Source organism: Engraulis encrasicolus, chromosome 20, assembly GCF_034702125.1.
Source record: "Engraulis encrasicolus isolate BLACKSEA-1 chromosome 20, IST_EnEncr_1.0, whole genome shotgun sequence".
NCBI classification, from domain to species: Eukaryota; Metazoa; Chordata; class Actinopteri; order Clupeiformes; family Engraulidae; genus Engraulis; species Engraulis encrasicolus.
The window spans coordinates 29,652,949-29,679,578 of NC_085876.1; the positions used below are offsets into that span (position 1 = coordinate 29,652,949).

The 26,630-nt window shown below is 43.0% G+C and overlaps 2 protein-coding genes across 7 annotated transcripts in view; one reads left to right on the top strand and one right to left on the bottom strand.

Annotated features, from left to right (window-relative positions):
• The window catches only part of akap9 (A kinase (PRKA) anchor protein 9), a 181,582-nt gene that overhangs the window by 14,791 nt on the left and 140,161 nt on the right, over positions 1-26,630 (top strand). For all 6 annotated transcript variants that reach the window (XM_063185757.1, XM_063185755.1, XM_063185761.1 and 3 more), the window contains exon 2: positions 23,067-23,285. In XM_063185757.1, coding sequence (XP_063041827.1) covers positions 23,067-23,285 — 219 coding nt within the window. The remainder of the gene's footprint in view (positions 1-23,066; positions 23,286-26,630) is intronic.
• LOC134435848 (G-protein coupled receptor 4-like) lies at positions 4,471-11,116 on the bottom strand. The gene is made up of 2 exons (XM_063184890.1): positions 10,930-11,116; positions 4,471-8,032 (listed from the first exon to the last, which is right to left on the bottom strand). Exon 2 carries the CDS (start codon positions 8,016-8,018, stop codon positions 6,984-6,986), a length of 1,035 nt encoding a protein of 344 aa, XP_063040960.1. The 5' UTR covers positions 8,019-8,032; positions 10,930-11,116; the 3' UTR covers positions 4,471-6,983.

Genomic DNA, 26,630 nt, shown 5'->3' on the forward strand with positions numbered 1-26,630 from the left:
CCCCATACTCCGATCCTTTAGCCATGCTCAAACACCCATGTACCCATCTTTTAGTCATGCTGTGGGTTCTTGATGTCCTGGGTAAGTGGAGAGGCAACTGGATCAAAACAGCCTCAAAATGCACTTTGCACTGATTTAGCTGAAAATGCCCATTCACAGCAATTCAAAATTCCAAGTCTATTGTGCCACCCGTTGACAAGTATCAAACATGCTAGAAAATGACAAGGAAGTTAAGGTAGTGCAATGGAACAATACTGCAAGAGAAGAGCAGGATTTTGCAACGTTTTAATTCTGTGTTTCATGCACCCTATACTATGGGCATGTCTGATATTGTCCTGAAAACCAAACATTTTTTCTTTTTCAAAAATGCGAGTGAAGTGAAAGCCCACTTGGGAAACTACAACTCCCATTGTCATTGTGATACAGCACTCCACAGCACACAAATGAACACTGCACACAAAAGAATGGCATTTATGCCTCATCCCCAATAGCACCTGAATGGGAGCAGTACTATGATCAGGGTACCTCAGTCATGGAGGAGGATGGGGGAGATCACTGGTTAATTACTCCCTCCACCAACCTGGCGGGTCGGGAATCTGATGATGACCTAACCCATGACTGCCATTGATGTGCAATGTGCAACACAAGCAGTTAGTGGTGTTCAGTGATATTTCATAACAAATAACGTTCATTGTGAATTCCAGCTTTGGTCCGGACAGCATTATGGTGATACTGTACAGAAAATGTACCGAACTGTGACCCTAAAACCAAGGTGTACCGGACCCACATACCATACAAGCTACTCTAGTCATCTCTTGTTCCTTCTACTACCTACTTCCTAGTTGCCGGTGCATGCTGAGTCAGAAAAAAAAAGTCCAGTGCACGACCTCGCACTGCGACATGATTTTCCTTCTCATGACAGATTTAGATTTCTGGTCCATAATAGATTTTTGGCTGGAGAGATCAGTGGTGAGTTGTGATGTCATTCAGGGTGGGGATGAGGAGTGGGATGTATGCGCTTCATTGGGGTCATCAGGTGGCTACCCTCCGGTGTTTTGATGATGGACTAACTTTAACTTCAGAGTGCACCCCTTGGCCTTCACCCCCTATACTATGATGTTACTTTGGTGCCCAGGAGGGGCCTCGCCTCTTCACCTACTGCAGGGGTGGGGAACCTTTTTCATTCGAGGGGCCTCTTCAAATTTATCTGAGGGCCGTAAAAGTTCTCAGAGAGCAGTATTAAGAACACAAACCAGGATTTCCCACTGCACATTAGGCTTATATTGAAGGCAGCCACCTTTAAAACAGAGCCAACCTTCTCTAGGTCCCCTGAATATAACTTAATTGTATTGCAAATGATTCCTTTACAAAATATGTCATATTTCATGTGAAGCTGCATAACATTAAAATTATGTCGGGGGCCTGATTAAACGGCCTCAAATGACCCTCGAGACAGGTTCCCCACCCCTGACCTATGGTCTTTTATGGTCTTTGGTTGGGTCAAGTCTTGAATCCCAATATCCTTCAGTAGCTTAATGAATGGTTTTATATAGAATATATTTATCATCTTATTAGGTGTCACTTGATTAGTTCTGCCCTGGAGACTCTAACAAATCACATCACTTACTAATATTAGGCTTTAGTTCAATTTATTCCTCCTTATTCTCATTACCGAAAACTCATTCTCATTACCGAAATGTATCCCTCATTACCGAAATGAGCACTTAATTGTAAAAAAAAAGTACTAAAGGAAAACTGTATTCATATATATTTTTTATGAACACAGTACCTTTCATGTTTCTTTCACTTCAATATATTTTTTGACCGAAATTGTAGGTTTTCACTGATTTATTCTAAAATTAAAGAGGAAAACAAATGATCCTATTGCGGTAATGAGGTAAAATGGTAAAATTCTTAAACTACAATAATAAGGAAAAAAACTTTTTGGAGTGTTTTATGTAGCACCTAGTACAACTATCAATATTCAATGAACAAAACTGCAAGACCAATTAAGTTTCATAATACATTTCATGAAAGAAAAAAAATGCGGTAATGAGCATTTCAGCAGACATGGACTTTTAAAACGTTAAAAAAATTGTTTTAAATAGTTGTCAGGTAAGTTGATATTATTGTGCTTAGTAACTGTACACTTTAATGTAACCGATTCAAAAAGAAATTCAATCAAAAAAGCATTTTGAAAAAATGGTTGTCAAAACACCTTTGTTGCGCGTTTCGTGAGAATCACCCGTGTGTCCGTGTCTGGCACCATCCTTGTGGGAGGCTGTGGCAGCTGCTCCCCAGTACATGCAACTCAAGCCATCCTGGTCTGCAGGGCCACATACAACTCATGCCATCCTGGTCTGCAGGGCCACATCAGAGATTCTTTAAGTATAGAGATATGCCAATGTAATAGGTTTCTATGGGCACCTAACATGACCAGGTTCCGGTCTGCCTAAAGGGGCGTGTCATAATACTCCTAGCATTGAATAGAACAGTCCCTAGGTCTGTCTAAAGGGAGAAATCCCCCCCTCCCCCTTGCAATTATAGAACCCTGAAACAATGGCCCAACGGAACCTCTCTGTCTCTACTCTCTCTGGCCACATTATACAACTCAAGCCATCCTGGTCTGCAGGCCCACATTATACAACTCATGCCATCCTGGTCTGCAGAGCCGCATACAACTCATGCTATCCTGGTCTGCAGAGCCGCATACAACTCATGCCATCCTGGTCTGCAGAGCCACATCATACAACACATGCTATCCTGGTCTGTAGGACCACATACAACTCAAGCCATCCTGGTCTGCAGGGCCACATTATACAACTCATGCCATCCTGGGGGTGTACGAAGAGATCATGGTTTAGTGATAAATCAGGCTTAGTTAACCTACAGGAAGTGGTAAACCTGCTATTAGATATTTATTTAAATAAATTAGGACTCCAGGCCCTATTAGATGACTTAACCGAACTTACTACTTACTACTTACTACTTACTACTGAACGTGTGTGTGTGTGTGTGTGTGTGTGTGTGTGTGTGTGTGTGTGTGTGTGTGTGTGTGTGTGTGTGTGTGTGTGTGTGTGTGTGTGTGTGTGTGTGTGTGTGTGTGTGTTAAATGCAAGTGAAGTCATTTTGACAGTCGGCGAGCGATGGCAAGCCCGCTGTTTTGGCCTTGTCACCATGGATACATTAGGAGACAGAGACATAATTAATTCACCCTGTGCCAGAGTGGCCTGTGGTCTTCACACCAGAGAGTGGGCAAGAGAGAGAAAAAATTGGAGAAATAAAAAGAGAGAGGAATTGATAGAGAGACAGGAGTGGTGTGGGTGCAGGGGGTGGAGGGACATCTGAATAAATGTCTTGCATAAGCAGCCCAATACTACAGAGACAAAGGTGGCTGAGAACGAGCCAGCCAATCAGTCAGTCAAGCAGCTCTGCTTGACATTATTCTCCATCTGATAAATATCACACAACCGTGCTCTCGTGCTAAATCTCCAATCATGTAGAATAATGCTCAAACCAACCTAATGTCCATTGCTCCCCATTTGGCATGTGCAGCAAGTGAGATGAGATGCCAGTCTCTCCGCTGCCAAGACGTCATTGGCAAGATGGGTATGGTTGTTAATTGGCATGGGCACTCCACAATGATGGGTATGACTGTGACTTGGATGGTATGGACACACTAGGGATGACAACAATGAATTGATTAATTAATTGATCAAGACAATATTAATAATGGCAAATAATTTCCAATTCGACTGGCAAGAGACCCAGGTGAAATGGGCATGACAAAGTGCATGTGGGAACATTTCAATCATCTTTGGATGAAAGAATATAAATATAAATTATTTAGAATTTAGTGTTTTATCTAATTTTTGGATTTTATCAGGGTTTTGTTTTAAATATTGAGATTTTGGGGAAAAAACGCTGCTTGTCAATTGACTTAAACGTCAGTTGATCGAAAAGGTCAATCAACTAACAATTAAGTGAATTAATCGATAATTTGCTGCCCCAATGGTCACAGTGTGGGTTATGGGTGTACCACAGTATTGTGCTCCACAGTATAGATGTGGCCGGGATGGGCACTCCAAAGTTTTTTTTGTGGATGTGATTGGCATGGCCACTCAACCGTGTTTGGGTGAAAGTGAAAGTGAAAGCCCACCATTATAAAAGCTCCCATTATAATTGAACATACTGTCATGCTGTCATGCCGTTTGGACTGTGTGCTTGAATACCAATGTTAATGTAACGCCTTCCCCATTTTCTTTCCTCTCCTAGCTAGGGTTATTGAGTTAGAGTTATGGGTTTTAGGGTTAGGTTTATGGTTAGGGTTAGTGTTTTAGGGTTAGGGTTATAAGTTTCACACATTTTCATTATCTCAATCCTCATTGCCACAGGAAGTCTGCTGAATGCCAATCTCCCTGTGAGAGCTAAGCATCAAGCATTGACTAGTGAGTGGCAACAGGAGTTTAGTGGTCAAAGTCAGCAACAATATAGAGACTTTGTTTGATTTTATCAGATTTTTTTTAGAGAGAATTCCACTTGATATATACATAATATATATACATACATATAATATACATATTTACAATGTTGTACAATGTTTGACTATAATCACATAACCATAATGTAACAGTATTGCAAAACAAAAAATACAAAATTACTGGGCTAAGTCTATCATAACTTGCTTCTTTCAAAAAACAGCCTCTTACTGTCACTGTATGTAAAAAAGAAATCAAATGTCTCAAGAAATGTATCAACACAAAACATTCTTTAGAGTACTATTTGGCACAACATAATTGGGGTCTCCTTGGTGTCAGTTGGCTGTTGTATATGAGTTGCGCCATCTAGCGGTCTAAATAGTTCATAAGACAGGCATGCTGATTTCTAATACACTAAAGGCGGAATTCTCCCGTCGCCAATTAAGTCGTTTTTACGAGCGCACCTTTTACACGCTTCCATCCTGCGTGCATTCTCCCCTCTGAAATATTACCACACCCCTCGAAAAACAACACTCCGAAAAACAGTGCGTAGCCCAACATGGGCGTGATATATGCTAAATGGAGGGATGAGTCTTTGCCACGGAGCATGGATTTTCAGATCAACCATGTGAAAACCTCGGCAATCCATTGAAAGCCAAAACTGAACTTTGACTTTGAATTTAAAACTATGTGACAAAAGTTGTCGTGCAAAAGCTTTTCAAAATCTAACCTTCGCTCCTTTTAGCAAACACAAGGCGAGTAGTGGAGGTGAGATAATGAGATGGAAACGCGATGTGTCCCATTCGCGGGAACTTTAGCTCTGCGTTTTGGAGCAGAGCAACAGGTTGATTTGAAATGATAAACACGATGAAACGTTTTGTTAAAAAATGGAGTTCGGCATGTTGCCTAGACAATTCCGTAAATCAAAAACTGATTTAAAATGCTGATCATTGCCTCTTAATTCCCACAGTAACAAACACATTGTATTTGCTGACTTTTCAAAGCGCTTCTCCGCTTCTCTGCAGCCTACAGCTACGTGACATTTATATCATTGGAAATATGTGGATCTCAGCTGTCCGTCAGCATTTGACACTTAGGCTACATGCATGCTGAAGAATGAACAAGGAAATCGATCGTCATGAAAAGACGGAGACTTTATATTCTGTCGCAGACATGGGAATTAATTGGACATGGGCATGCAATGCCAAGCCAGGACTTAAACGTGCAGCTGATGGGGTGTAATAGAGACCAGAAACGAAATGCCAAAGACATTAAGTGTGAGGTTGTATGTGTGTGGTTGTAATCCTCCAGTATCTAGAGTGCGTTTTTTACCCTGAAGGGGAACTCCAATAATAGTTGGCCAGACAGTGTTATTTCCTGGTTTCACCCTCTGTCAACTGCGGAGCACACAGAAAGAGACTTTCAAAACTAAATGCCTAGTTTTTAATAGCGTAGGCCCACTACATTGTTTCACAAATAAAATACAAATATTATGTTACAATAGCTTACATTATTATGTATAGGATAGACCAATCTGGCCAACCCAACGACAGTACAAAGCACAGAAACACAACAAACACAAACCATCAAAATACATTCAGGTAGCTTTAAAATGTTGACCAGAGGAACTTATCTGCTGCCTTGCCTGGCTCTCTGATCTCTAACCAACTGTTCAACTACCAGATTACACACCAAGGGTAGGCAAACTATTTCTTTGTATGCGGGCCACATATTGAAAAAAATGGACTTCCAGCGGGGCAATGGAAAATAAAGAGTACTCATTTCTAACCAGTTTCCAGTTAGAGTCACTGCACTTCGAAATAAAAACATACAGGCTGTATTAGGGCTGGGCGATATGTAGAAAAAAATATCTCGATATATTTTGTCTATATCTGCATATACGATATATATCTTGAGATTTGCAATTCCCCCTAAAAGAGGCAAAAATTACATAAAACGTATTTTTAGACAACTGGGATTTATATATGCTTCGAGACAAAACTGTCTGGGCTGCGGCTGTGCAGTCAGAAAAATACCAAATCAAAGTACCGGTAACGGCATAGCGGAAACAGAGCATTTTCATCTCACATTCATATTATTGCTATGGTAACTGAGTCACAGACGGAAAGCAGAAGTGTGCACTGGTGCAAGAGCAGCTCGGAGGAATATCATTTGCTTCTGGCAATCTCAGAATTTTAAAAGTTTATCACTTTTCTCGATAAATTATTCGATATGCCAAAATCTATTTCGAGATGTTTCTCCTTCTCGATATATCTTACATCTTGATATATTGCCCACCCCTAGGCTGTAAGACTTATCCTACAACTATACTGTTTGATGAAGCTATTAACAAACACAGCACCACATGGCACCAGTTTAAAAGCATACTGTGCAAGGGATATACAATAATGTTCAATGTTAGTTCAACATTGTACATTTTTTACTTTACTGAGGGCTGCATTTGGCGCTGAGCTGTAACTTAGTTTACATACCCCTGCTATTAGGTCACTTAGGTTTCTGAAATTGTCGATTCAGTTCTAGCTCCAAGGCACCGCTGTCCATACTGTTTGTGTTCTTCCTCTGTAAGAGCACAATGGCCTTCCTGATGTTGGCTTTCCCTGACCTGGTGATGAAACAGTACAACAGCGGATCGGCCAAACAGTTAAGGGTGGCCAGAGCCGCGCCAGCCTTGTAAGGATAGGATATCCACGGCAGGGTCTGGCAGGTCTCCCACAGCGCTCTAACCAGGAACATGATGTGCAGGGGCCCAAAGCAGACGGCCACAGTGAGCTGCACCAGCAGCAGTAGCCGGCACACCCGGTTGCGCTCCTGTTTCTCCGTGGCGCGGTTCGACTGCACCTCCCTGCGGATCTGCCAGCTGCAGAAGCCGACCAGCAGCGAAGGCAGGAGGAACCAGGTGAGGAAGCGGGCGTAGCTGACGCGCCTGGCGTACTCCAGCTTCATGGGGAAGACGTCCAGACAGGTGCTGGCTTCGTGGTCGTACCTGTACACAGTCTCTTTGGACAGCGTGGCGGCATTGAAGACCACGGTGAAGGTCCATGACAGTATACACATGCCCACGGCTGTGGTCATCTTCCGCATGGCGGGAAACCTCAAGGGGTGGACCACAGCCAGATAGCGGTCAACTGCAATGCAACACAGCAGACACACGCTGTAGTAGAACTGGGTGAACAAGAAGAAAACGGACACCACACACGCCGTGTCCCCGTGTTTCCACTTGCTGGCGAAGTTGTATTCCATCCAGACGGGTAACATCAAGATGAAACAAATGTCCGTCAGAGCCAAGTTCAACAGGTACACCCCCAACTCATTGCCCTGTCGCACATGCTGGTAGGACACAAATGCTGCGAAGCCGTTGCTGGGGAGGCCCAGGATGATGATGGCAAAGTGCAAAACCGTAAACCATGTCTTTACTGATGGGTGATAGTCACAGTGCGTCTCATTGCCGGGTGTTGGTGGTGAAAATGTGGATATGGATAGGCCAACAGAAGGATTCAACAATGCAGATATTGAGTTCATATTTCTTGTAGGAACTAAGAAAAAACACACAACTGAATTAGTTCCAAATATTTCTTGACTATGCCTACATTTTGTCATTACAGTAGACCTATTGATATCATAAATAATGTTACCATTGCCTATTAAATTGACTTTCATACAGTACAGGCCAAAAGTGTGGACTCACCTTCTCATTTATTTAATTCTCTTTATTTTTGTGGCTATTTACAGAACTTAGTACATTTTCAGGGAGGGCATCAAAACTGTGAATGAACACATGTATAATTTTTCGCGTAATTTTTTTCTAAAATATATAAAAAATAAAAACAAATATAGCTGCAAGCAGCAATGCGGGGCCAAGCAGTAAACTTGGCAAAGTTGCCACGGCAACAGAAGGAACTGTAGCGCCCCCTTTGGCCCAAATCTCGCCAATGTTGGGGTGCATTCCTTGGAGGGGAAAATGGGGAGAGAGACGGGGAGGGTCGGCAAAGGACCTGGGCTGGGAATCAAACCCGGGTCAGCCGCATGATAGACGAGTGCCCTACCGGTTGGCCACGGCAGGGCCTGTGCTGCCCTTGATTTATATTGAGTAACACATTTCCATTCCCTCTCAAATTAGTCTATAAAATATCAGCAAGTAATTTCTATACTTGAGAGGCTTGCTTTTTGGACAGCAATTATAATCCTCTGTGATCATTCTATTTAGTAAAATTGTTTATATGACATACAATATTATGGAAAAGAATTAGGAGCCTACTGAAAATAGATATGGTCTTTGAAATCCTAAACACAAGAATCCTATAGGCTGCAATGTAATGTTGGCCAGTCTTTTGAGAGACTGGTCTGAGGAATTGGTGTACATAGAAGTAACGTGTGTGTGTGTGTGTGTGTGTGTGTGTGTGTGTGTGTGTGTGTGTGTGTGTGTGTGTGTGTGTGTGTGTGTGTGTGTGTGTGTGTGTGTGTGTGTGTGTGTGTGTGTGTGTGTGTGTGAGAGACAGAGGAACCGAGAGAACAACAATGGTCTCTCTCTCTCTCTCTCTCTCTCTCTCTCTCTCTCTCTCTCTCTCTCTCTCTCTCTCTCTACCTCTCCCTCTCCCTCTCCCTCTCTCCCTGTCCCCCTCCCTCTCCCTCTCCCTCTCCCTGTGTGTGTGGGGTGGGGGTGGGGGGGGTATGTGTAGGGGCTGGGGCAGTGGGGCTTTGATTGACACTAGAGCAATAGCAGAACTACGCACACACCTAAGCTCTCGTCTCTTGTGTGTCTAGAGACCCCCTGCTGAGAATGGTGTCAGTGAACGTGCGCAGGTGCCGTTGGAAAAGGGGACAGAGAGATGAGAAAAATCCCTCCATTCTTTCCACAATTTTGAATGGCTGCTGTGAGCTGATAGTTTTTTCAATCGTTACAAAAATCCATACCTGGGTGCAACATAGTGTGAAGATGACCTGTGTACCAATATTTTGAAAATTGGGAGTACAGTTAAAAAGATACAGGCAAAAATGTAACTAAAATTTTGACCTGCTGGTGGCGCTACAGAGTTTGAGCTGGGGATTTGATTTTTTTTGTGGTGGGTTATGGGATGGACTTCTGTGTGTGTAAAGAATCCTAGCCTAATTCGACAAACGGTTACTGAGATATGACCTCACTTCCTGTTTTGCCACTTTTACGACAATTTTGATTGGCTGTCACGGCTAAACGATAAAAGATATCCAATATTCCTTGAGACCCCATGTGTAGCTCAGTCCAGAGATACTATGTACGAAGTTTCGGGCGAATTGATCAGTGCGGGAAAAATAGCATTTTTATTGAATTTTACAAAATTCAAAATTGCGGGAAAACTATACACGCAGGGTACAATATCATCACTAGTTCTCGGATTTGTCCTGGGCCAAGGATTCCAGGGATACCACATTTTTGAAAATTGGACCAGCGGTTCAAAAGTTACAAGCAGAAATGTACCTGCAACTTTGACCTGCTGGTGGCGCTAGAGCGTTGGGGCTGGGGACCTATAAATCGCTGCGGGTAATGTTGATGCTGCCTCGAATATGTGTGCCAATTTTCACAACTTTCCTATGTACGGTTCTATGGGCTGCCATAGACTTGCAGAGGGAGAAGAATTTTGACTGGAGTCAATGAGGGAACTAAAACACTAGGGGCCTTCGCCAGCTTCTCTGCTTGGCCCCTAATTATTAAAAATATATAAAAAAATGCCAAACAGGTGACGTCAACACAGCAAAACTGAGGGCCCCACATGTTTCAACAAGCTTATTTTTCTGTCTATTTTCAAGTAAAAATACCCAGTCAGTCGAATCAATTTTAATTGATACAAGCAATACAAGAGAGATTTTCTTGATCTGATAATGGGTCACTTGGTCAGCATATCTAATTATCTGGGTGAAACAGTGACACACAAAGTAAAACTAAAAGTGAAAAACCCTGCCACATACTCTCTCCAACACAGGTTTGACCTCTCCAAGTAACTGGCTATGACTCAATATCAGATCAAGAAAATGTCTGTAAAATGCTTGTATTGGCAAGTGTTTAAAACTAGATTTAGGTCTCAAAATTCTAGTTCTAAAATTCTAGCTAGTGAGTTATTGGAGGACTTTAATGTTCAATTAGGATTGACATGACTGACTGGGCATTTTTATTTGAAAATAGACAAAAATAAGCTTATTGAATTGTGAGGGGCCATCAGTTGTGCCGTGTTGACATCAGGTGGATAGACCGCTGACATTGCTGTTGGACAACAGCTAGAATTATATTTTTTTGGTAAGCATGTAATTCTCCATGTGTTCAAGCACAGTTTTGATGCCCTGCATGAAAATACACAATGAAAATCCACGAAAATAAAGAGAATGCATGAATGAGAAGATGAGTCCACACTTTTTGCCTGTACTGTATGTCTATAGGCCTACAGTATTTAATTTGTTTTACCTGCATCACCAGCTGGAATGTCATCAGGAAACCGTGGTTTGTAGATAACTTCTGAATATATATCAGTGTGGAGTAGATTGATATGTTAGTATTCCAAAGAAAGTCCAGTCAGCAATATCAAAACATTATCTAATACATTATTAGCAAAAACAAAAAAAAGACATCTGAGTTGAGGGTTTCATTTCAGAGCTCATGCGGTGACTACAAGGAAACAGGAAGTCTGTAAAGAAAAGCAACCTCATGCGAGGTGAAAAAAAGCAACTGGGCGGATATAACGCCTTACACTTTCAGCATCTCAATGCTGTTAACTTACCAGACACGGGAACTAGGGCTGTTATGACAACAAATTTTGCTGGACGATAAATTGGCCAAGACATTATTGAGATAAATAATAATATTGACGTTCTTGTGGTCATTTTCGAACAATATAATGACAATGGGAACAAAAAGTGAATACAACCTTTCTAATTTTGAAAGCATCGTGGCAGGGGGTGCTTGATAGATAGATAGATCGATAGTTAGATAGATAGATAGGGCAGACAGATAGACTGAATATAGAAAATACACCAATGTTTAAGCGTCATTGTGCTGAATGAAATGTGCCCATTCATCTCTTGGGTAGAGAGAGAGAGAGAGAGAGAGAGAGAGTGACAAGGAAAACAAAGAAGCACGCAAATATAACTTATCATGGCCAAAAAAGTTATCATTCTTGTTAAAACGTATTGTACGATATACACTTACCGGCCGCTTCATTAGGAACACCTCTCTAATACTGGATTGGACCCCTTTTGCCTTCAGAACTGCCTGAACTGTTGTACTAAGAAAATATCCTTATGCCATTATATCCCCAGCCTGAAATGTTGATGTAAGGCAGGGTTGACCCATGTTTTCATGTTGTTGACGCCAAGTTCTGACCATTCCACCTGAGTGTTGCAGATATCAGGACTCATCAGACCAGGCAACGTTTTCCAATCTTCTAGTGTCATTTATGGTGAGCCTGTCCAGATTGTTGCCTCATTTTACTGTTCTTAGCTGACAGGAGTGGCACCAAATGTGGTTTTCTGCTGCTACAGCCCATTTGCCTCAAGATTTGATGTGCTGTGAATCAGGGATTCTCTTATGCATACCTTGGTTGTAATGAGTGGTTATTTGACTTAAATGTTGCCTTTGTATCAGCTCAAACCAGTTTGGCCATTTTCCTCTGACCGCTGCTATCAACAAGGCATGTTTGCCCACAGAATCACTGCTGTCTGGATTTTTTTTCTTTTTCGTATCATTCTTTGTAAACTCTAGAGATAGTTGTGTGTGAAAATCCCAGACGATCAGTATTTTCTGAAATACTCACTCAAATCAAGCCCCTTCGGCTTGACAGCCATGCCATGTTCAAAATCATTTAAATAACCTTTCTTCCCAATTATGATGCTCGGTTTGAACTGCATTAGATCATCTCGACCATGTCTACATGCACACATGTATTGAGTTGCCACCATGTAATTGGCTGATCAGAAATTTGCGTCAATGTGCAGTTGTAACAGGTGTTCCTAATGTAGTGGCCGGTGAGTGTATATTGATCTATTGAATATTGTGACCGAGTACTCTTCAACACACCGTGCCTAATGTACAAAATGAAATTGCATTTATGCCTCACCCCTCAGCCCCAAATGGCACCCCAGGGGAGCAGTGCAGCGGGACGGTACCATGCTCAGGGTACCTCAGTCATGGGGGAGGATGATGGGAGAGAACTGGTTGATTACTCCAACCTGGCATGTGTCGAGAGTTGAACTGGCAACCTTTGGGCCACAAGTCTGACGCCCTAACCGCTTACCCATGACTGCCCTTGAATGTGATTGGCATAACCACTCCTGAGTGGTGGGCGTTGGTGGGTATGAGTGATTGGGATCGCTCTGTCTTGTTATGGTGTCTGGCATCTGATGAGTAGTAATTATAATAACCATGGAAAAAATGAAATGAATGTGAACCACAGCATGTGCCTCATCATGTTTGCGTATTAGCATCACATTACATGTACGTGTGGTTGTAAACATCATGTATTCCTATGCTTAATACAGAGATCTTCTGGTGGGTTTGATGACGGCAGCAGAACCCAGCAGGGTAGTTGTTACACATAGATGGTGATAAGAAGATGCTGTACTGTAGCTAGCCGCATGAAAATAGATAAGCGGCTGAGATATCAAAGTTAATTGCCTATAATTTGAAAATGATAAGTGTGCTGTTACTGTAGTGTAGAGAGATAGACATTATCTTGAGCATTTGATGCAATGGTTGTGATCACACAGGATTCAGTCCAGGGTCAAACTTTATTTTGTCTCGCTGCAATTTGGAATAAACTGCCGCCAACCCTGTAAGTTTGAGGGCAAGAGCAAAGCTTTTTTTTCATGTGTCCTAAATCCAGCTGGTTCAGAGAGCCACATGCTCGCTCCTACTGTGCTGCCACACCAATTAGTACATTTCACCAGCCAACTAATGCGAAGTTGGCAGGAGAGAGCACGTCTGAGTAAGCAGCACTCTGTTTTGATCTTTTAATTGTCTATCGATTGGCCCTTAAAGCCAGGCTCCTGATTGCCTCTTCCTCAGTCACGCTGACCGGCCATTGATTGGCCCTAACCGCCTTGCTGCCTTAATTGGCTGTTCAGAGTCCAGGCTGGTTCCTAATTGGCTGTTCCGAGTCCTGGCTGTCCCTTAATTGGCTGGCTGGCCTGATTGGCTTGCTCCTCATGCCTAGCGTATTACATGGTGCCCCCTTGTCCTTCTTTACACAGCCATCATATCAAACTGCGCTACAGTGCATGGATGTTATGCCCTACCTGTTCTAGCCTAATTATCATCGACTTTCAAATTTCTTCGAGACTTTGTCAGACCAAGAGCATAACAATTAAAATTTCCCAAACGGCATGGTTGACCTGCCTCCTTTTGGTTTGCCTATGGTTGCTTAACGACAAAGTGGGAGGAGTTCCCATATTTTCGGGGACTCAGAAAGTACTTGCATTGCTCTTGACCTGGCTAGTTGCAACGCTGAACGTGTTGCGTCACTAGGTGGGCACAGCCTGGCTAACCTGTTCTGCTGATATGGCCTAACCTGTCGAGCTGGGCCACCAAGCCACTACATCGTGCCCCTGTGTTTTCAATACGGATAACCCATCAATCGGAGCTACCAAGCCTCTGTTTGCACCCCTGTCCACAGCCATACAGTACAGTAATGCGCACTTCCTGGAACTAGTTTGGAACTATGCCAAGGCTCCATCAGCCACCATCTTTGTGTAAAAATGGAACACGGGGTCAGTGGGATTAGCCTAACTCTTGCTTCCATGGCTCTTATGTAACCTTGTCCTCCTGGCTCCCCCTGCCATCAATGATCTGGTTGGATCAGAGTCCTGATAGAAGGCTGACAGCCCCCCTTCGCATGTGAGAGTTTTATAATTTACATTTCTTTATATTGAGGACGTAATCACGCAAGAGTGCTGCAAAGGCTGTCCTTTTCTGAATTTTGGATTTAGACTTGGATATTGACTATTGACTTTAGGTGTGATTGGGTAGTACGAGTGACAAAGGCATTTTTTTCTATGTTTGCACAGTTACTTCACTTTGCTTTTGCAGGGCAGAGTGTTGGAATTTCTCTAGTGGAAATTTACTGACTAGTCTGCTCTGCAGTCAGTCAGTCAGTTTACAAAGGTCCCTTCATTCTCAATGGGTTCCTTTTTTCAGTCACGACAGGAGTAATGTGTGTGTGTGTGTGTGTGTGTGTGTGTGTGTGTGTGTGTGTGTGTGTGTGTGTGTGTGTGTGTGTGTGTGTGTGTGTGTGTGTGTGTGTGTGTGTGTGTGTGTGTGTGTGTGTTGGTGTGTTGGTGTGTTGGTGTGTGTGTGTGTGTGTGTTGGTGTGTGTGTTGAGAGAGACCAAAGGTCAGTGGATTGGCTGTGGAGAGTTCAGTCCAGTTGCCGACAACAAAACCTTTTTTCACCACCTATGCCAACAACCGGCTACCGAGTATGCTACCCAAAGAGTGTAATGTAGTGAGTCTGCTCTCTGCTGAATATGCTGCCTAGAGAGCCAGCTACCGAGTATATACTACCTAGAGCAGTGATTCTGCAACTTGGGCTGACTGGTGGGACCTGAATGTATTCCATGTGGGCCTTGAAATAATTTTCTAAAAATCTAAATGTGTGTGTGTGTGTGTGTTGCTGTTGGTGGCCTATTTATTGGAGTTTTATTGTTTTGTGGGTGAGAGGTGGGCCCTGAACATTTGTGAGCACTTCAAGTGGGCCCCAAGTTGGAAAAGGTTGGGAAAGCCCCTGACATGGAGAGTATGCTCTGTGGTGAGTATGCTACCCAGAGAGTAAGAGGTGACCTATCTGGAACGCCACCAGGCGCTTTTATATAACGCCAAGCGCTTTGATAAGGGTTGTTGTCTGTCAGTGTCGACTGCATCTTCCGCCGTCACCTAGATAGCTTGTTGAGGTCTGATTGCTGTACGCTGTCTGCCGTCACCTAGATAGGGTGCGTGAGATCTGATTGTCTGGTGTAGACCTAAGGCTACTGTGCTGCGGTGGAATGCGTCCGGTTGCCAAGTGGGTCAGGCGAGCCGGAGCAGCGCGTGTGATCTCTGGTCGCAGTAACCGCTGGTGTGTTGTTTACTAGCTCGAAGGCTACGCTGCCCTACAAAGGCAAATTGTAGTAACTGCGCCAACGTTTGACACTGAGGAAAAAAGCCTTCAAAGCATTAGGTTGGATGGAACTTCAAAAAGACTTGGCCATTAGGTTGGATATTGTGGTTAATTAATACAAATTTGACATGGAAACATCTTTAAAATGGGAAGACGGCTTTGTCACAAGATAATGGAAGTTTTATGAAAACCTTTTTCAGTCTAAACGCAATTTTGACAAAATGTGTAGTTTACTGCACTTTGCCTTTTGTATGGCAGTATACTGTAGGTGAAGCAATCCTGTGGGCGCTGGACTGCTCAGGAAGATGAGAGGAGACGAGTGGAGTGGAGATTAGGGGAAAGGGAGAGAGGAACCAGTTGGTAAAGTTTATGATCTGCTCTGCAGCCATTTCTGCCAGTCAGGGGGGAGGGGGAGGGAGAGAGGGGGAGAGGGGGAGAGGGGGAGAGGGAGATCTGCATTTCTCCTGCTACGCCTTGCATGGTGTCTCAAGACAGAGCAACTGGAATAACAAGACTGGGCTTCACACTTGTGCACTGAGACTGGGCCTCACAGTTGTGTGTGAAGAGCTTGGTAACTCTGCAAGCGAGGTCAAGGAGGCATGGTGACAACCGTGGTTTAGTGTGTCACAGGCTAGCACAAGGGTCTTCTGTCCTCTTACTTTGGGTTTTTTGTCAGTCACTCTCATTGTACACTGTGTGCAGAATTATTAGGCAAGCAAGTTTTTTGACCAACACCGACCTTTATGAACATGAAAACACATCGGATTTAAGCTTTCCAGGTCTGCACATTTGTATAAAAAAGAGAGAGTGCCCGAACACTCTGTCAGGTGTGCATATTTATTAGGCACACCTAGGAGGGATGTAGCCTGGTTCACACCAGACGGTGTATGTGTAGCTTTGGCGCCCCCTGGCCGAAGCTACACACACACCGTCTGGTGTGAACCAGGCTAGGAGGGATGTGGCTGTCTTGAAATTAGATTTATTTTGAGGTTTTCAGGGTCATACAGTTTGGTGTTGGGAAATATGCTTAGAATGAATGATGTGGTCAAAAAACTTGTTCACCTAATTAGATTTATTTTGAGGTTTTCGTGTTCGTACAGGTTGGTGTTGGAAAATATGCATAGAATGAATGATCTGGTCAGAAACCAGTTTAGCCTATACGTCTGCACACCCTCTATATCCCCTTACTTTGTTGATTTTTGGCAGTCGGTCATGGTTTGTGTAGTTAGTTAGTAAGATGAGAAGACAAATTGCCTCTGCCAGTTTCTTAGTTGTTTTGAATTATATAAATCGACTGTAGACTCAACAAACAAGTGTGTGCACACTAGCGTAGAATCAACATGAAAGTCATTTTTTAAAATAGTTTTTGCGTATTAGTTTCAGTTTTGATGGTTAAACAGATAAAAAAAGGAACAACCTAAACAACAGCTGCTGCTGTTGCTCTGTCGTTTCGGTTAGCTTGTGCAACCTCTTCTTTTTTTTTTAAACTCCTCAGTCACCTCCCAATCAATTAATTAACACAAGCAACAACAAGAAGTAGAACAACAACAGTTAGCTCCTGCGATGTCCCCTTCTTGTCCTGGCCACATGTAGGTCAGTGACGACTCTCCCGCTGCGCCACATTTGCCCTCGGGCTCGCTGCCTACTGGGCTAAGCCTCACCCCTCACCTTTCAGTCCGATTAACACCCTGTGGGGTACGCTTCTTGACAACAAGGTATAGTCCCAGTCATTCAAGTCCCTTGAGCAGACCAGCTGAAGCTATTTAATAGTTGTATGACGTTCATTATGTCTCACTGTTAAATCAAGACTTTGTTTTTTCTTATGTTTCAGACATGTAAAATCTTGTCTTATCAAAAAAGGAGTCCAAGGCAGTCTTCATGTGCAAAAATATTAAAAAGCCTTTATTGAAGCATGGCTATTAGGTTTAAAAACATGAGGGCAGAGACTCAAACCTAAGAGCCATTTTTCAATAGGTAAATGAAGGTAAATGAAGCTGTGTTATGCTGGTTTTGTACATTTCATTCAATGTACATGACAAGCTTGAGAGCACCTCAGACAGAATTGTTAGACAGAACTGTCTCTTTCACAGAGTTGTTACTGTAGTGAATTTCACCTGCCTCTCAAATCTGGCAAATGGACATTTACTGGCCTCTGAACAGACTTGGTCATAGGTTTAATTTACTTCATTATGGTTATGAACCCACCAAATTCTCTGCCACACTGGGACATACTTGACCTCTGTGGAGTTTGCTACTTGGGCCATCTCACGTGAAATCAGATACTTTGGGACTTGACCGATTAAATTTGGTGTGCCTTTTTTTGTGACAAGGTATAACCCTAGAACTGTATTTCCATGAATCTGGCAACCCTACTGAGTAATAAACAGACTTAAAAAGTCTTAATTAAGAGGGCAGGACTCTAACCCTAATCCTAACCCTTCTCTAACGCATCACCTATCACTCCTCAGCTAATCAGCACCCCTGGGGTACTCTTCCTTGAGCCTTGACACAATGTGTAGTTCCAGCGGGCGATACAAGTCCCCTTACCAGACCAGTTGAAGCTGTTTATCAAACTCTTTGCATTTTCACCCTACCGTGACACTAGGGTTACCTGCGGCGACCTAGATTTGATTCTGGCCCACATCATTTGCCGATCCCTCACCGTCTCTCTCCCCACGCACATTTCCTGCCTGTACTTCACTGTGGTAAATGTGGTAAATGTTTCTGTACCTGACGAGAGACAAAGAGCCAAGCACTCTTAACTGACTACAGAGTGTCACACATAATCATACTTGAACTCCCCTTGGCCAAACCTCGAAGAGTAGACATAGGTGTCTATTGCATGTACTGATTTAGTTTGTGCAGAACATAATCTTGTTTTATTAGATATTGACGAAGCTGATCTTTTGTTGATTTTGTGCGTGTGTAAATATGGAGATGAGCGCTCTCTCTCTCTCTCTCTCTCTCTCTCTCTCTGTCTCTCTCTCTCTGTCTCTCTCTCTCTGTCTCTCTCTCTCTCTCTCTCTCTCTCTCTCTCTCTCTCTCTCTCTCTCTCCGTGCCTCTTACTTGTGCCTCCTGGGATTCTAAGTAAATATTTGAGAGTTGTTGGACAGGTGTCACTTAGTGACATATGGAACTTGCATGTTGGCAAGCAACATCGTTTGACAAGTTGGTCATATCGTATTGTCTCCTCAAGGCTCACAGCAGGAACACACACACACACACACACACACACACACACACACACACACACACACACACACACACACACACACACACACACACACACACACACACACACACACACACACACACACACACACACACACACACACACACACCTATTAAAGCCCTGTGTTGTCTATGGGGGCCACCATGCCCTGCCTACCTGCCTGTCTGATTCTGCCTGCCTACCCAGCACAGTACCATAGATTGATGCTATAGCCAGGGATCATGAAAATAATACCCTGTATGACCTGTGTGTAGCTGTTTGTATGTTCTGGCTGTCTCTGTGTGTATGAGCAAGAGACAGAGTGGATTGCAATAGTGGACATTGCGTTAATCTGACATGTTGTCTGACTGGATAGATGGAATCTGTACTGTAATCTTCCAGGCTTTCATGTGCTGCTGCATGCATGAAATTCATGAATTTTCAGATCCGGTTTCAACTAGAGGCAACACAAAAGTGGTGCAGATTAGATTATATCCATTGTGGTTTTGTTCTCTCACTTTGACATCAAAGAAAATTGCCAAAGAAAATGCTAATTATGTGTCTGGCAACAGTCTTCGCCACTCGTCAGCAGACTTCAACAGGCTTGCTGTTCAGAGTGTGCGGAGTTGGTTATGGGTTTTGCACAGTGAAGCTCTGTACTTGTTGTCAGAGTGAAGCTGTGCTTTCTGTTGTTGGGTGGGAGACATGACGCCTTGTTTTTTCGTAACATTGGTTAAAAACCTACAAAACTGTTCTTTCTCCTCTTAAAAACAAATGTCAATAAAGAAGATATGGTACATTATGTTTCATATTAGTCTTAGATGAGAAGAAACATCATGTTAAGATTTATGTAAAGGTTTATATGCCAAATATCCTGCGGTGTGACTGTAACATTAATGAAACCTGGAATATAATATATATAAATTAACCAACAGCATTTTGAATAATGTATGAAGCATTTGGCACGATTGCATAAATATTAACTTGATTTTAAGATATGTGTATGTGAAAAAAATTCAAGACACTAATATTAACTACAAGTTCAATTTCGTAACACAAATTGCGTCCTGTGGGGCGACACGTGTGTCACTGTTTGTGAATGGGCAGCTGCAAGGCCAACTACAAGGGTCTTATAGACTGGCTCCTAACCAGTCAGTACCTCAGTTATTTGAGAGTGCTGTGGAAGTTCCATGGACCACTAAGTGCTTTATTTTTTTCTATTTTTTTCCAATTTTTTTTCCATCATTTTTTTCAGGAATTGGACAGACTTTTTTTTTTTGCATTACGCCCTTAAACGTCAACCACCCTGTTACAGCCGGGCCAGTTCCAACAACTTGGCTGTGCATCAGCTGTTTTTCAACCTGCTATCTTGCTAAAATTGTATAGTTATTATGATCTTATACCCTCAGGCTTTGCCCTCCTCCTAACTGCAAAGCATGTGAGGAAACTGTCACCTAGGCACATCCATAGTGGGTTTGAATCCCACCCTTACCTCTCCCTACACCTCCATCCATGGCTGAAGTGCGGCCCTTGAGCACTTGCTCCAGGGACTGTAGCGAATTGCCTTGTATCTGTATGTCGTTATGGATGAAAATGTTAGCTAAGTGTATTGTAATGCAGGGTTTTCCCCAGCACTTTATTGCTAAGGCGGGCACCTTGACAAGAAACACCTACCACCTTGACTAGGTCCCCTGAAAAGACATATTATGTTTCATTTCATGTTGTGAATGTAATTTTAAAGTTGCTAAAGACAAAAAATATATACTTTTTACGGCCCACCACCTTGACAAATAAAAATTCTGGGGGAAACACTATAATGTTATTGTGGATTTGAGGTTGCAACAGCCAAACGCATGGTAGTGAATCAGCAGTTCTGTAGAGCAGAAGTGAGTGAGTGGCTGAATGAAGAAACAAGACCTGCATACACCAGCAACTGAATGAACAAACAGGGGATTGAACTGTCAGTTTGTTTGTTTGTTTGTGCTGTGTTGCATGTGCATGTGCACGTGACTGTTCACGCAAGATGAAGCCATGATGATTACTCCAAAAACATTTACAATACTTGTGGGCTGACGATCCAAAACAGTGTACGTATGTGCTTGTGTGTGTGTGTGAGTGAGTGAGTGGGTGTGTGAGAGAGATGAATAAGTTTTGCAGAGTCCAATTATATTAAAGTGTGTGTGTGTGTGTGTGTGTCTAAATGGAATATCTGTATTAGTGACATGACATTAGACCCATTAAGCATATTTGGACAATTATCCAAATCAGTCTAAAACTATTTTCCAAAGCAATCTCCTTAATTATCATGCATTTTTTTCTGTCTAAAAGCCCAAACAATGTAATTTCACTAATTCCAGTTTATCAAAATGGAACATTGTTCTGGTTTGTTAGTTTATTGTACATTCAGACTGTTGTGTTGTTTGGCCTCTCAGTGGCCTCAGTAGATAGCCTGCTAATGAACTACAGAGTGGAGTAGGCAGATGTTCATCTGATGTACTGTATGCATTAGGGCTGCTCCATGTTCAGGTATTTTGGGCATTCGTGGACGTTTCAGTCTTTTCTGTATTGGATGATGGCTCATGAGATTATGTTAGGGCCACTCCAGTGGGCATTTGTCCCAATGGAAAGTCGCTCGCTCACTGGCTCACACGCTCGGAGACAAGCAGACAAGCAGACAAGCAGACTCCCACACACCCTCCTTTGAGCATATGGCCCATAGAGAGGCAAAGACAAATTTGTGAGCAACCAAACCCATATATTTTTGAATGAGTTGGAAATCAACCTACCCTACAGTCTTCTGCCTCAATCTAATCCTGTATTATATTCAGGGCTCTAAATTACCGGTAACTGTTTTCATCACCAGCCAAAATGGGTAGTAGATGTTGATCTTACTGGCCAAACACACACTCACTAATGGGTCAAAGGGGCTAGTAAGTTGGTCTTTTCTGCCAGGCAAACTGAAATTTCGCCAGCATTTGGCCAGTTGGCTGGTGTTTATTTAGATCACAAAAAACAGTGTCAGACTTCATTGTCACCTCAAGCGATACCAACTTCTGCTATGGCCCATGGGCTTAATGTATTCTTTTTATCAAGTGGTTGTCCTACTCGGTCGATTGCACCAGTAGTATATTTACTGTCTTTATTTTTAGTGTGACGTCCTAGTTCTACTCGATAGAGAGGGAATAGTGGTGGCCGTTGAGCAGCATGGGTGGACTGGACATTGCTCTACTTGTCTCATCTCAGGAGTGGGGTGGAGTGGGTTTTAGTTTGATTGCACATTTATTATTTTTAGTGTTAAGTAAGTGATATTTGCTAACTGTCCTACTCGACAGAGAAAGGACGAGTAATGCCGCTCATTGGCTCATGGCTCAATTGGCCGTGGGCGAACATTAGCTTCCTCTTGTCTTGTCTCGTCTTGTCTCGATCTCGCTCTTTGATTCTCTGACCTGTAATCCTCTCAGCCAGCTTTTGGTCAGATTAGACCCAATACAGTCACAACAGTGGCTAGACACAGCAGGGGCGCTGCACTGCACTACACTACAGTGCACTACCTGGACACTACTGTGTGTCCGGTCCTATGAGCGGCATGAGGTCAGATTGACGAGTAGCCACTTTAGTCACACACACACATACCGTACACAGCACTCAGTGGCACCATGCATCGCTTCAGCTTCTACAAACTCGCTTCTGAAACGGTATGTACACTGTTTTGGAGTTTTGAGGATTTTTTAAAACTTTCTTCAACTTTTGTTGGTAGCATTGGTCCTCTTGCCATGTTGCTATGATGAGATGAGACGGGAGTTACAGTAGGATCGTCATGGAGTTACCCTCCCAGACAGCCCCTTATAGAGAGCAATTGAGGAGCATCCCACTTTTACCCTCCTCCTTTAATGTTGACGTTTTTATGTAACCAAGAAAGGATTAATGCAGCACCTCAATTACTTTGGCAACTACTTAAAATATGCAAGCTGTGTATTTTTGTGGTTGTTTTCTGGTGAAAGGAGAGCTTATTCTTTGCCCGGACTCTGTAATGACGTTTGTGGTCGGGATTTTGATTGTTATTTGCTGCCTCGGGCTCAGGCTGATGGGCTACTGTTGATCGGTGCTGTGCCTCAGTGTTCCAGAATGTCTCCAAAAGTTAATGTGTTTGTTTGTTTGTTATTGTTAGTGCTGTACTTTTTATCTGACGTGGTTTTCGTTGTGTTTTTGTGCGTGTGTGGTTGTCTTTCATCCATGTCACCTCAGCTTGCTGAATACCGGCAGCGCAAAGCCCAGTCTGACGGCCAAAAGAAGCAGAAAAAGAAGAAAAAGAAGAAGGATGCAGACGAGGAGGGAACGAGGGATGAGGCCGGAGAGCAGGAGGAGGGAGGAGGCGGAGGAGCACCCCCCCACACAGAGTTCACCTTCGCTCGCACCCTCCGCAGAGGAGAGACCGTCAAGCACGACCAGCACTACACAATAGAGGTAAGCTCATCTCTACCTACCGTTTCGTTATCCAGACCTGCACCATAGCAGTAAGCACTTCCAATCCTTACCAACACCGTTGACTATCCAGACCTACGCCATAGAGGTAAGCATATCCTCACTGACACTGTTAGCTCAACACTTCAGATTTTATTTTGCCTTAAGACATGTAAAAGTTTTATCTTTTACCTGACATGTTTCGACGGTATTACTTCCGTCTTCATCAGAGGGTCACTGGGATGTTGATGTGTGACGTGCTTTAAAATCAGCTGATGTTGTTGTGGAGGTGTGACCTCCCTGCCAATAATGACAGGTTGGTCACACCTCCTGCTGTTAGAGTTGTCCTCTTAGGATGGTGGTCCAGGTGTGTGAGAGCATGTATGCCCCCTCACCCCTGTTCACGGATCTGTTAGCTGTCCAGTCTCATCGCTACCGTACTCACTTCTAGCTATCCAGGCCACTAATCTGATGTTACACTGTGATGACGAGGGCTGAAATCAGGTGTGGGACATTTGCTAGTAGACATATGGTCTTTGAACTTTAACTTTGAAACTTTCTGTTTTCATGCATAATGCTATTTCATCCGTCATGCCCTGACAATATTCAGTTGAGTGGGATTTGAACCTGCAGCCTACAGGACCCTAAAGTGGCACAAGCCCCCAAGTGAACAAACAAGAAGTTCAGGGTGCTAGTTTCATGGGTAGTGAATACAGTATTTATCTGTGGTCACAAAGGAGATTTGCCTACTTTACGAACAATACAACACAGCTACTGTACCATTTATCCAGCTACTTTGAGCTTGGCACTGTTAGCCTTAAGTTGCGCTGAAGTACATCCATGCCAGGCCTGTTTTATTGCCAATAGCTATCTGGGTTAGTGTGAGATCTTGCCTCTGCTAAGAAGGTTGTGTGGTTCCCAGGGTTAAGTTCCTTATCTGTTGATTTATAAAACTACTCGCCACCTCGTGGATGTATTGTTCTGACATTTTGAGTGTGTACAATGCCTTGAGCTGATGATTTTTTTAAATGATAATCTGAACGGCCTTGGCAGAGGTCTGTGCTCTGGGAGGGCTTTTCTATTATTATTTTTTTCCTCTGTAGCTAAGATTCTACTAGAACCTTTCCTCTGTAGCTAAGATTCTAGAATATAATATACACAAGAATCTTTCCTCGGCAGCGAAGATTCTACAATAGAACACTCCTGAATCATTCCGCTGTAGATAAGATTCTAGAATGCAGTACTTTACTCTAGAATCTTTCTTCTGTAGCTAAGTTTCTACAAAAGAACACTCTAGAATCTTTCCTCTGCAGCTAAGACAGAGAGAGTAGAGAGACTATATATATGTACTATGTATACTTAAAGAATCTCTGGCTAAGATTATAATAGAATACTCTTGAATCTTTCCTTTGTAGCCAAGATTCTAGAATAGAGCTCAATACTCAAAACAATCCCAAAAATGTAAAAAGAAAAGTGGAAAAAGTCTCCTCAGTAAGAAAAAAAGGCAGGTTGAGAAAAGAGATGAAGATTGAAGGAGGAGTTGAGTGGTCTGTATCTGCAATAAGTGCGTCCACCAGACCTGTCGGTGGTGATTGACACTTAGGTTTGCAAAGTGCCTGCCCAGTGTGCATCCACTTCTATAATGGGTCTTCAAATAAAGTAACTTTTCCAGTCAGGCAGTAGACGGCATGGCCTAGCGACTGACTGAGTGTTTGACGTGTTCATGACAGCAGGGGAGCCCCACCGACTGCTTTTTTCATTTTAAAATCCATAGCTATAGCCTAATGATAATACTTCAGTTTTACATAACACTCCTCTAAGTGGTCAAGAATTACCTATGAGGTGTGTGTCAGACTGTTGAGTGGAGTGAGAAGCAGTGTGTGTGTGCGTGTGCGTGCACCTATATGTGTGTAAATTGGCATTGAGATTAGCTTAGTGAGGAGGGTTTAATCAAGGAGAAGCAGAAGTAAGTAGTCACAGTGTGGCTCATGATGTAAGACCTCAATAGTGTAGTGCCGGAACAGACAGCCCCATGGCCTGAAGTGATTAGCATCCATACATTAGCATTCAGACAACCTGCTGTTACAGCTGGAGATTTATAGATTAGCATGCATGCAGCCTGCTATTACAGCTGGATCAGACACCTCTCTCTTTCTCTATCATGTTGTATCTCGCAATCGCTCTCACTCTCCTGTCATCCATCCCTCCTTTTGCCTTCTTCTTCTTCTCTCTCTCTCTCTCTCTCTCTCTCTCTCTCTCTCTCTCTCTCTCTCTCTCTCTCTCTCTCTCTCTCTTTCTCTTTCTCTTTCTCTTTCTCTTTCTCTTTCTCTTGCTGTCACCCTGAAAGCCTGTTGATGGGTGTAATGTTTTCCAATCCAAACAGTTTTGTGGACTTTATGTTTGTCTGTGTGCATTATGAAGTTTGCCTTCATGTTAGTGAGTGTGCATTATGAAGTTTGCCTTCGTGTTAGCCTGTGTGCTTCATATGGGCCCTGTGGGTCATGTTAGGCTGTGTGCTTTATGTAAGGCTGTGTGCTTTATGAAGTTTGCCTTTCTCTAATTCAGATCCCTCTGGGAGGATTTGTCTCGTCGCGTCCGTGCCCCATTTAGCACATCGGCACGTTTCCTCTTATCTGATTAATTAGGATCGTTTTAATTAGGCTCAAAGGCGTAAATTAAAACAAGGCACAAAAAAGAACAAAGCTCTTTGTTGATTGATATCACTTACAATCATTTCCTTATTTTCGCTCCCCCCAAAGCGCAGTCTTGTGTGCGTCGCTTTGATGGCTAACCTTAAGCCAGGGCAATGGCTCTGTGCCATCATCCTGGTCACGCCATCCCGACATAAGCCCCACACAGACATGGCAGGACCTCACGCCATAACCGGGCCGTAACCGGACTGTAACCGGGCCGTAACCAGGCTATAAAGACGAATTTCTTCCTTGGGGCCGATAAACACTCCTCTTTTATGACTATGGGTTGGAATTATTTTGTTTTAAAGAGATACTGTGTCATTTATAGAAATAAGCTAATATTACACCTCCCATTGAGTTAAATGTTTACGTTTTACCTTTCTCCTGTGCTTTGTTCTCATAGTATGGCAGTGCAAATTTTACCTCCATGTTAGCGATTAACATTGAATCCTATGACCCCCAGCTGCTGGCTGATTGCAGTTTTTCATTAAAAGCACATGAACAGCGAGCAAATGGCACTTTGTGCTTTGTGTTTTTCTGCATAGTTTTCCCAAACATCTTCTATTAGAGTAAGATGCCCTAAACCAGGGGTGTCAAACTCAAATTGACTGAGGGCCAAAATGAAATTCTGGACAAAGTCGCGGGCCGAACTCAA

Bases quoted from the DNA above. Each gene is read 5' to 3' on its own strand.
- LOC134435848 (XM_063184890.1), bottom strand. From the start codon at position 8,018: ATGAACTCAATATCTGCATTGTTGAATCCTTCTGTTGGCCTATCCATA.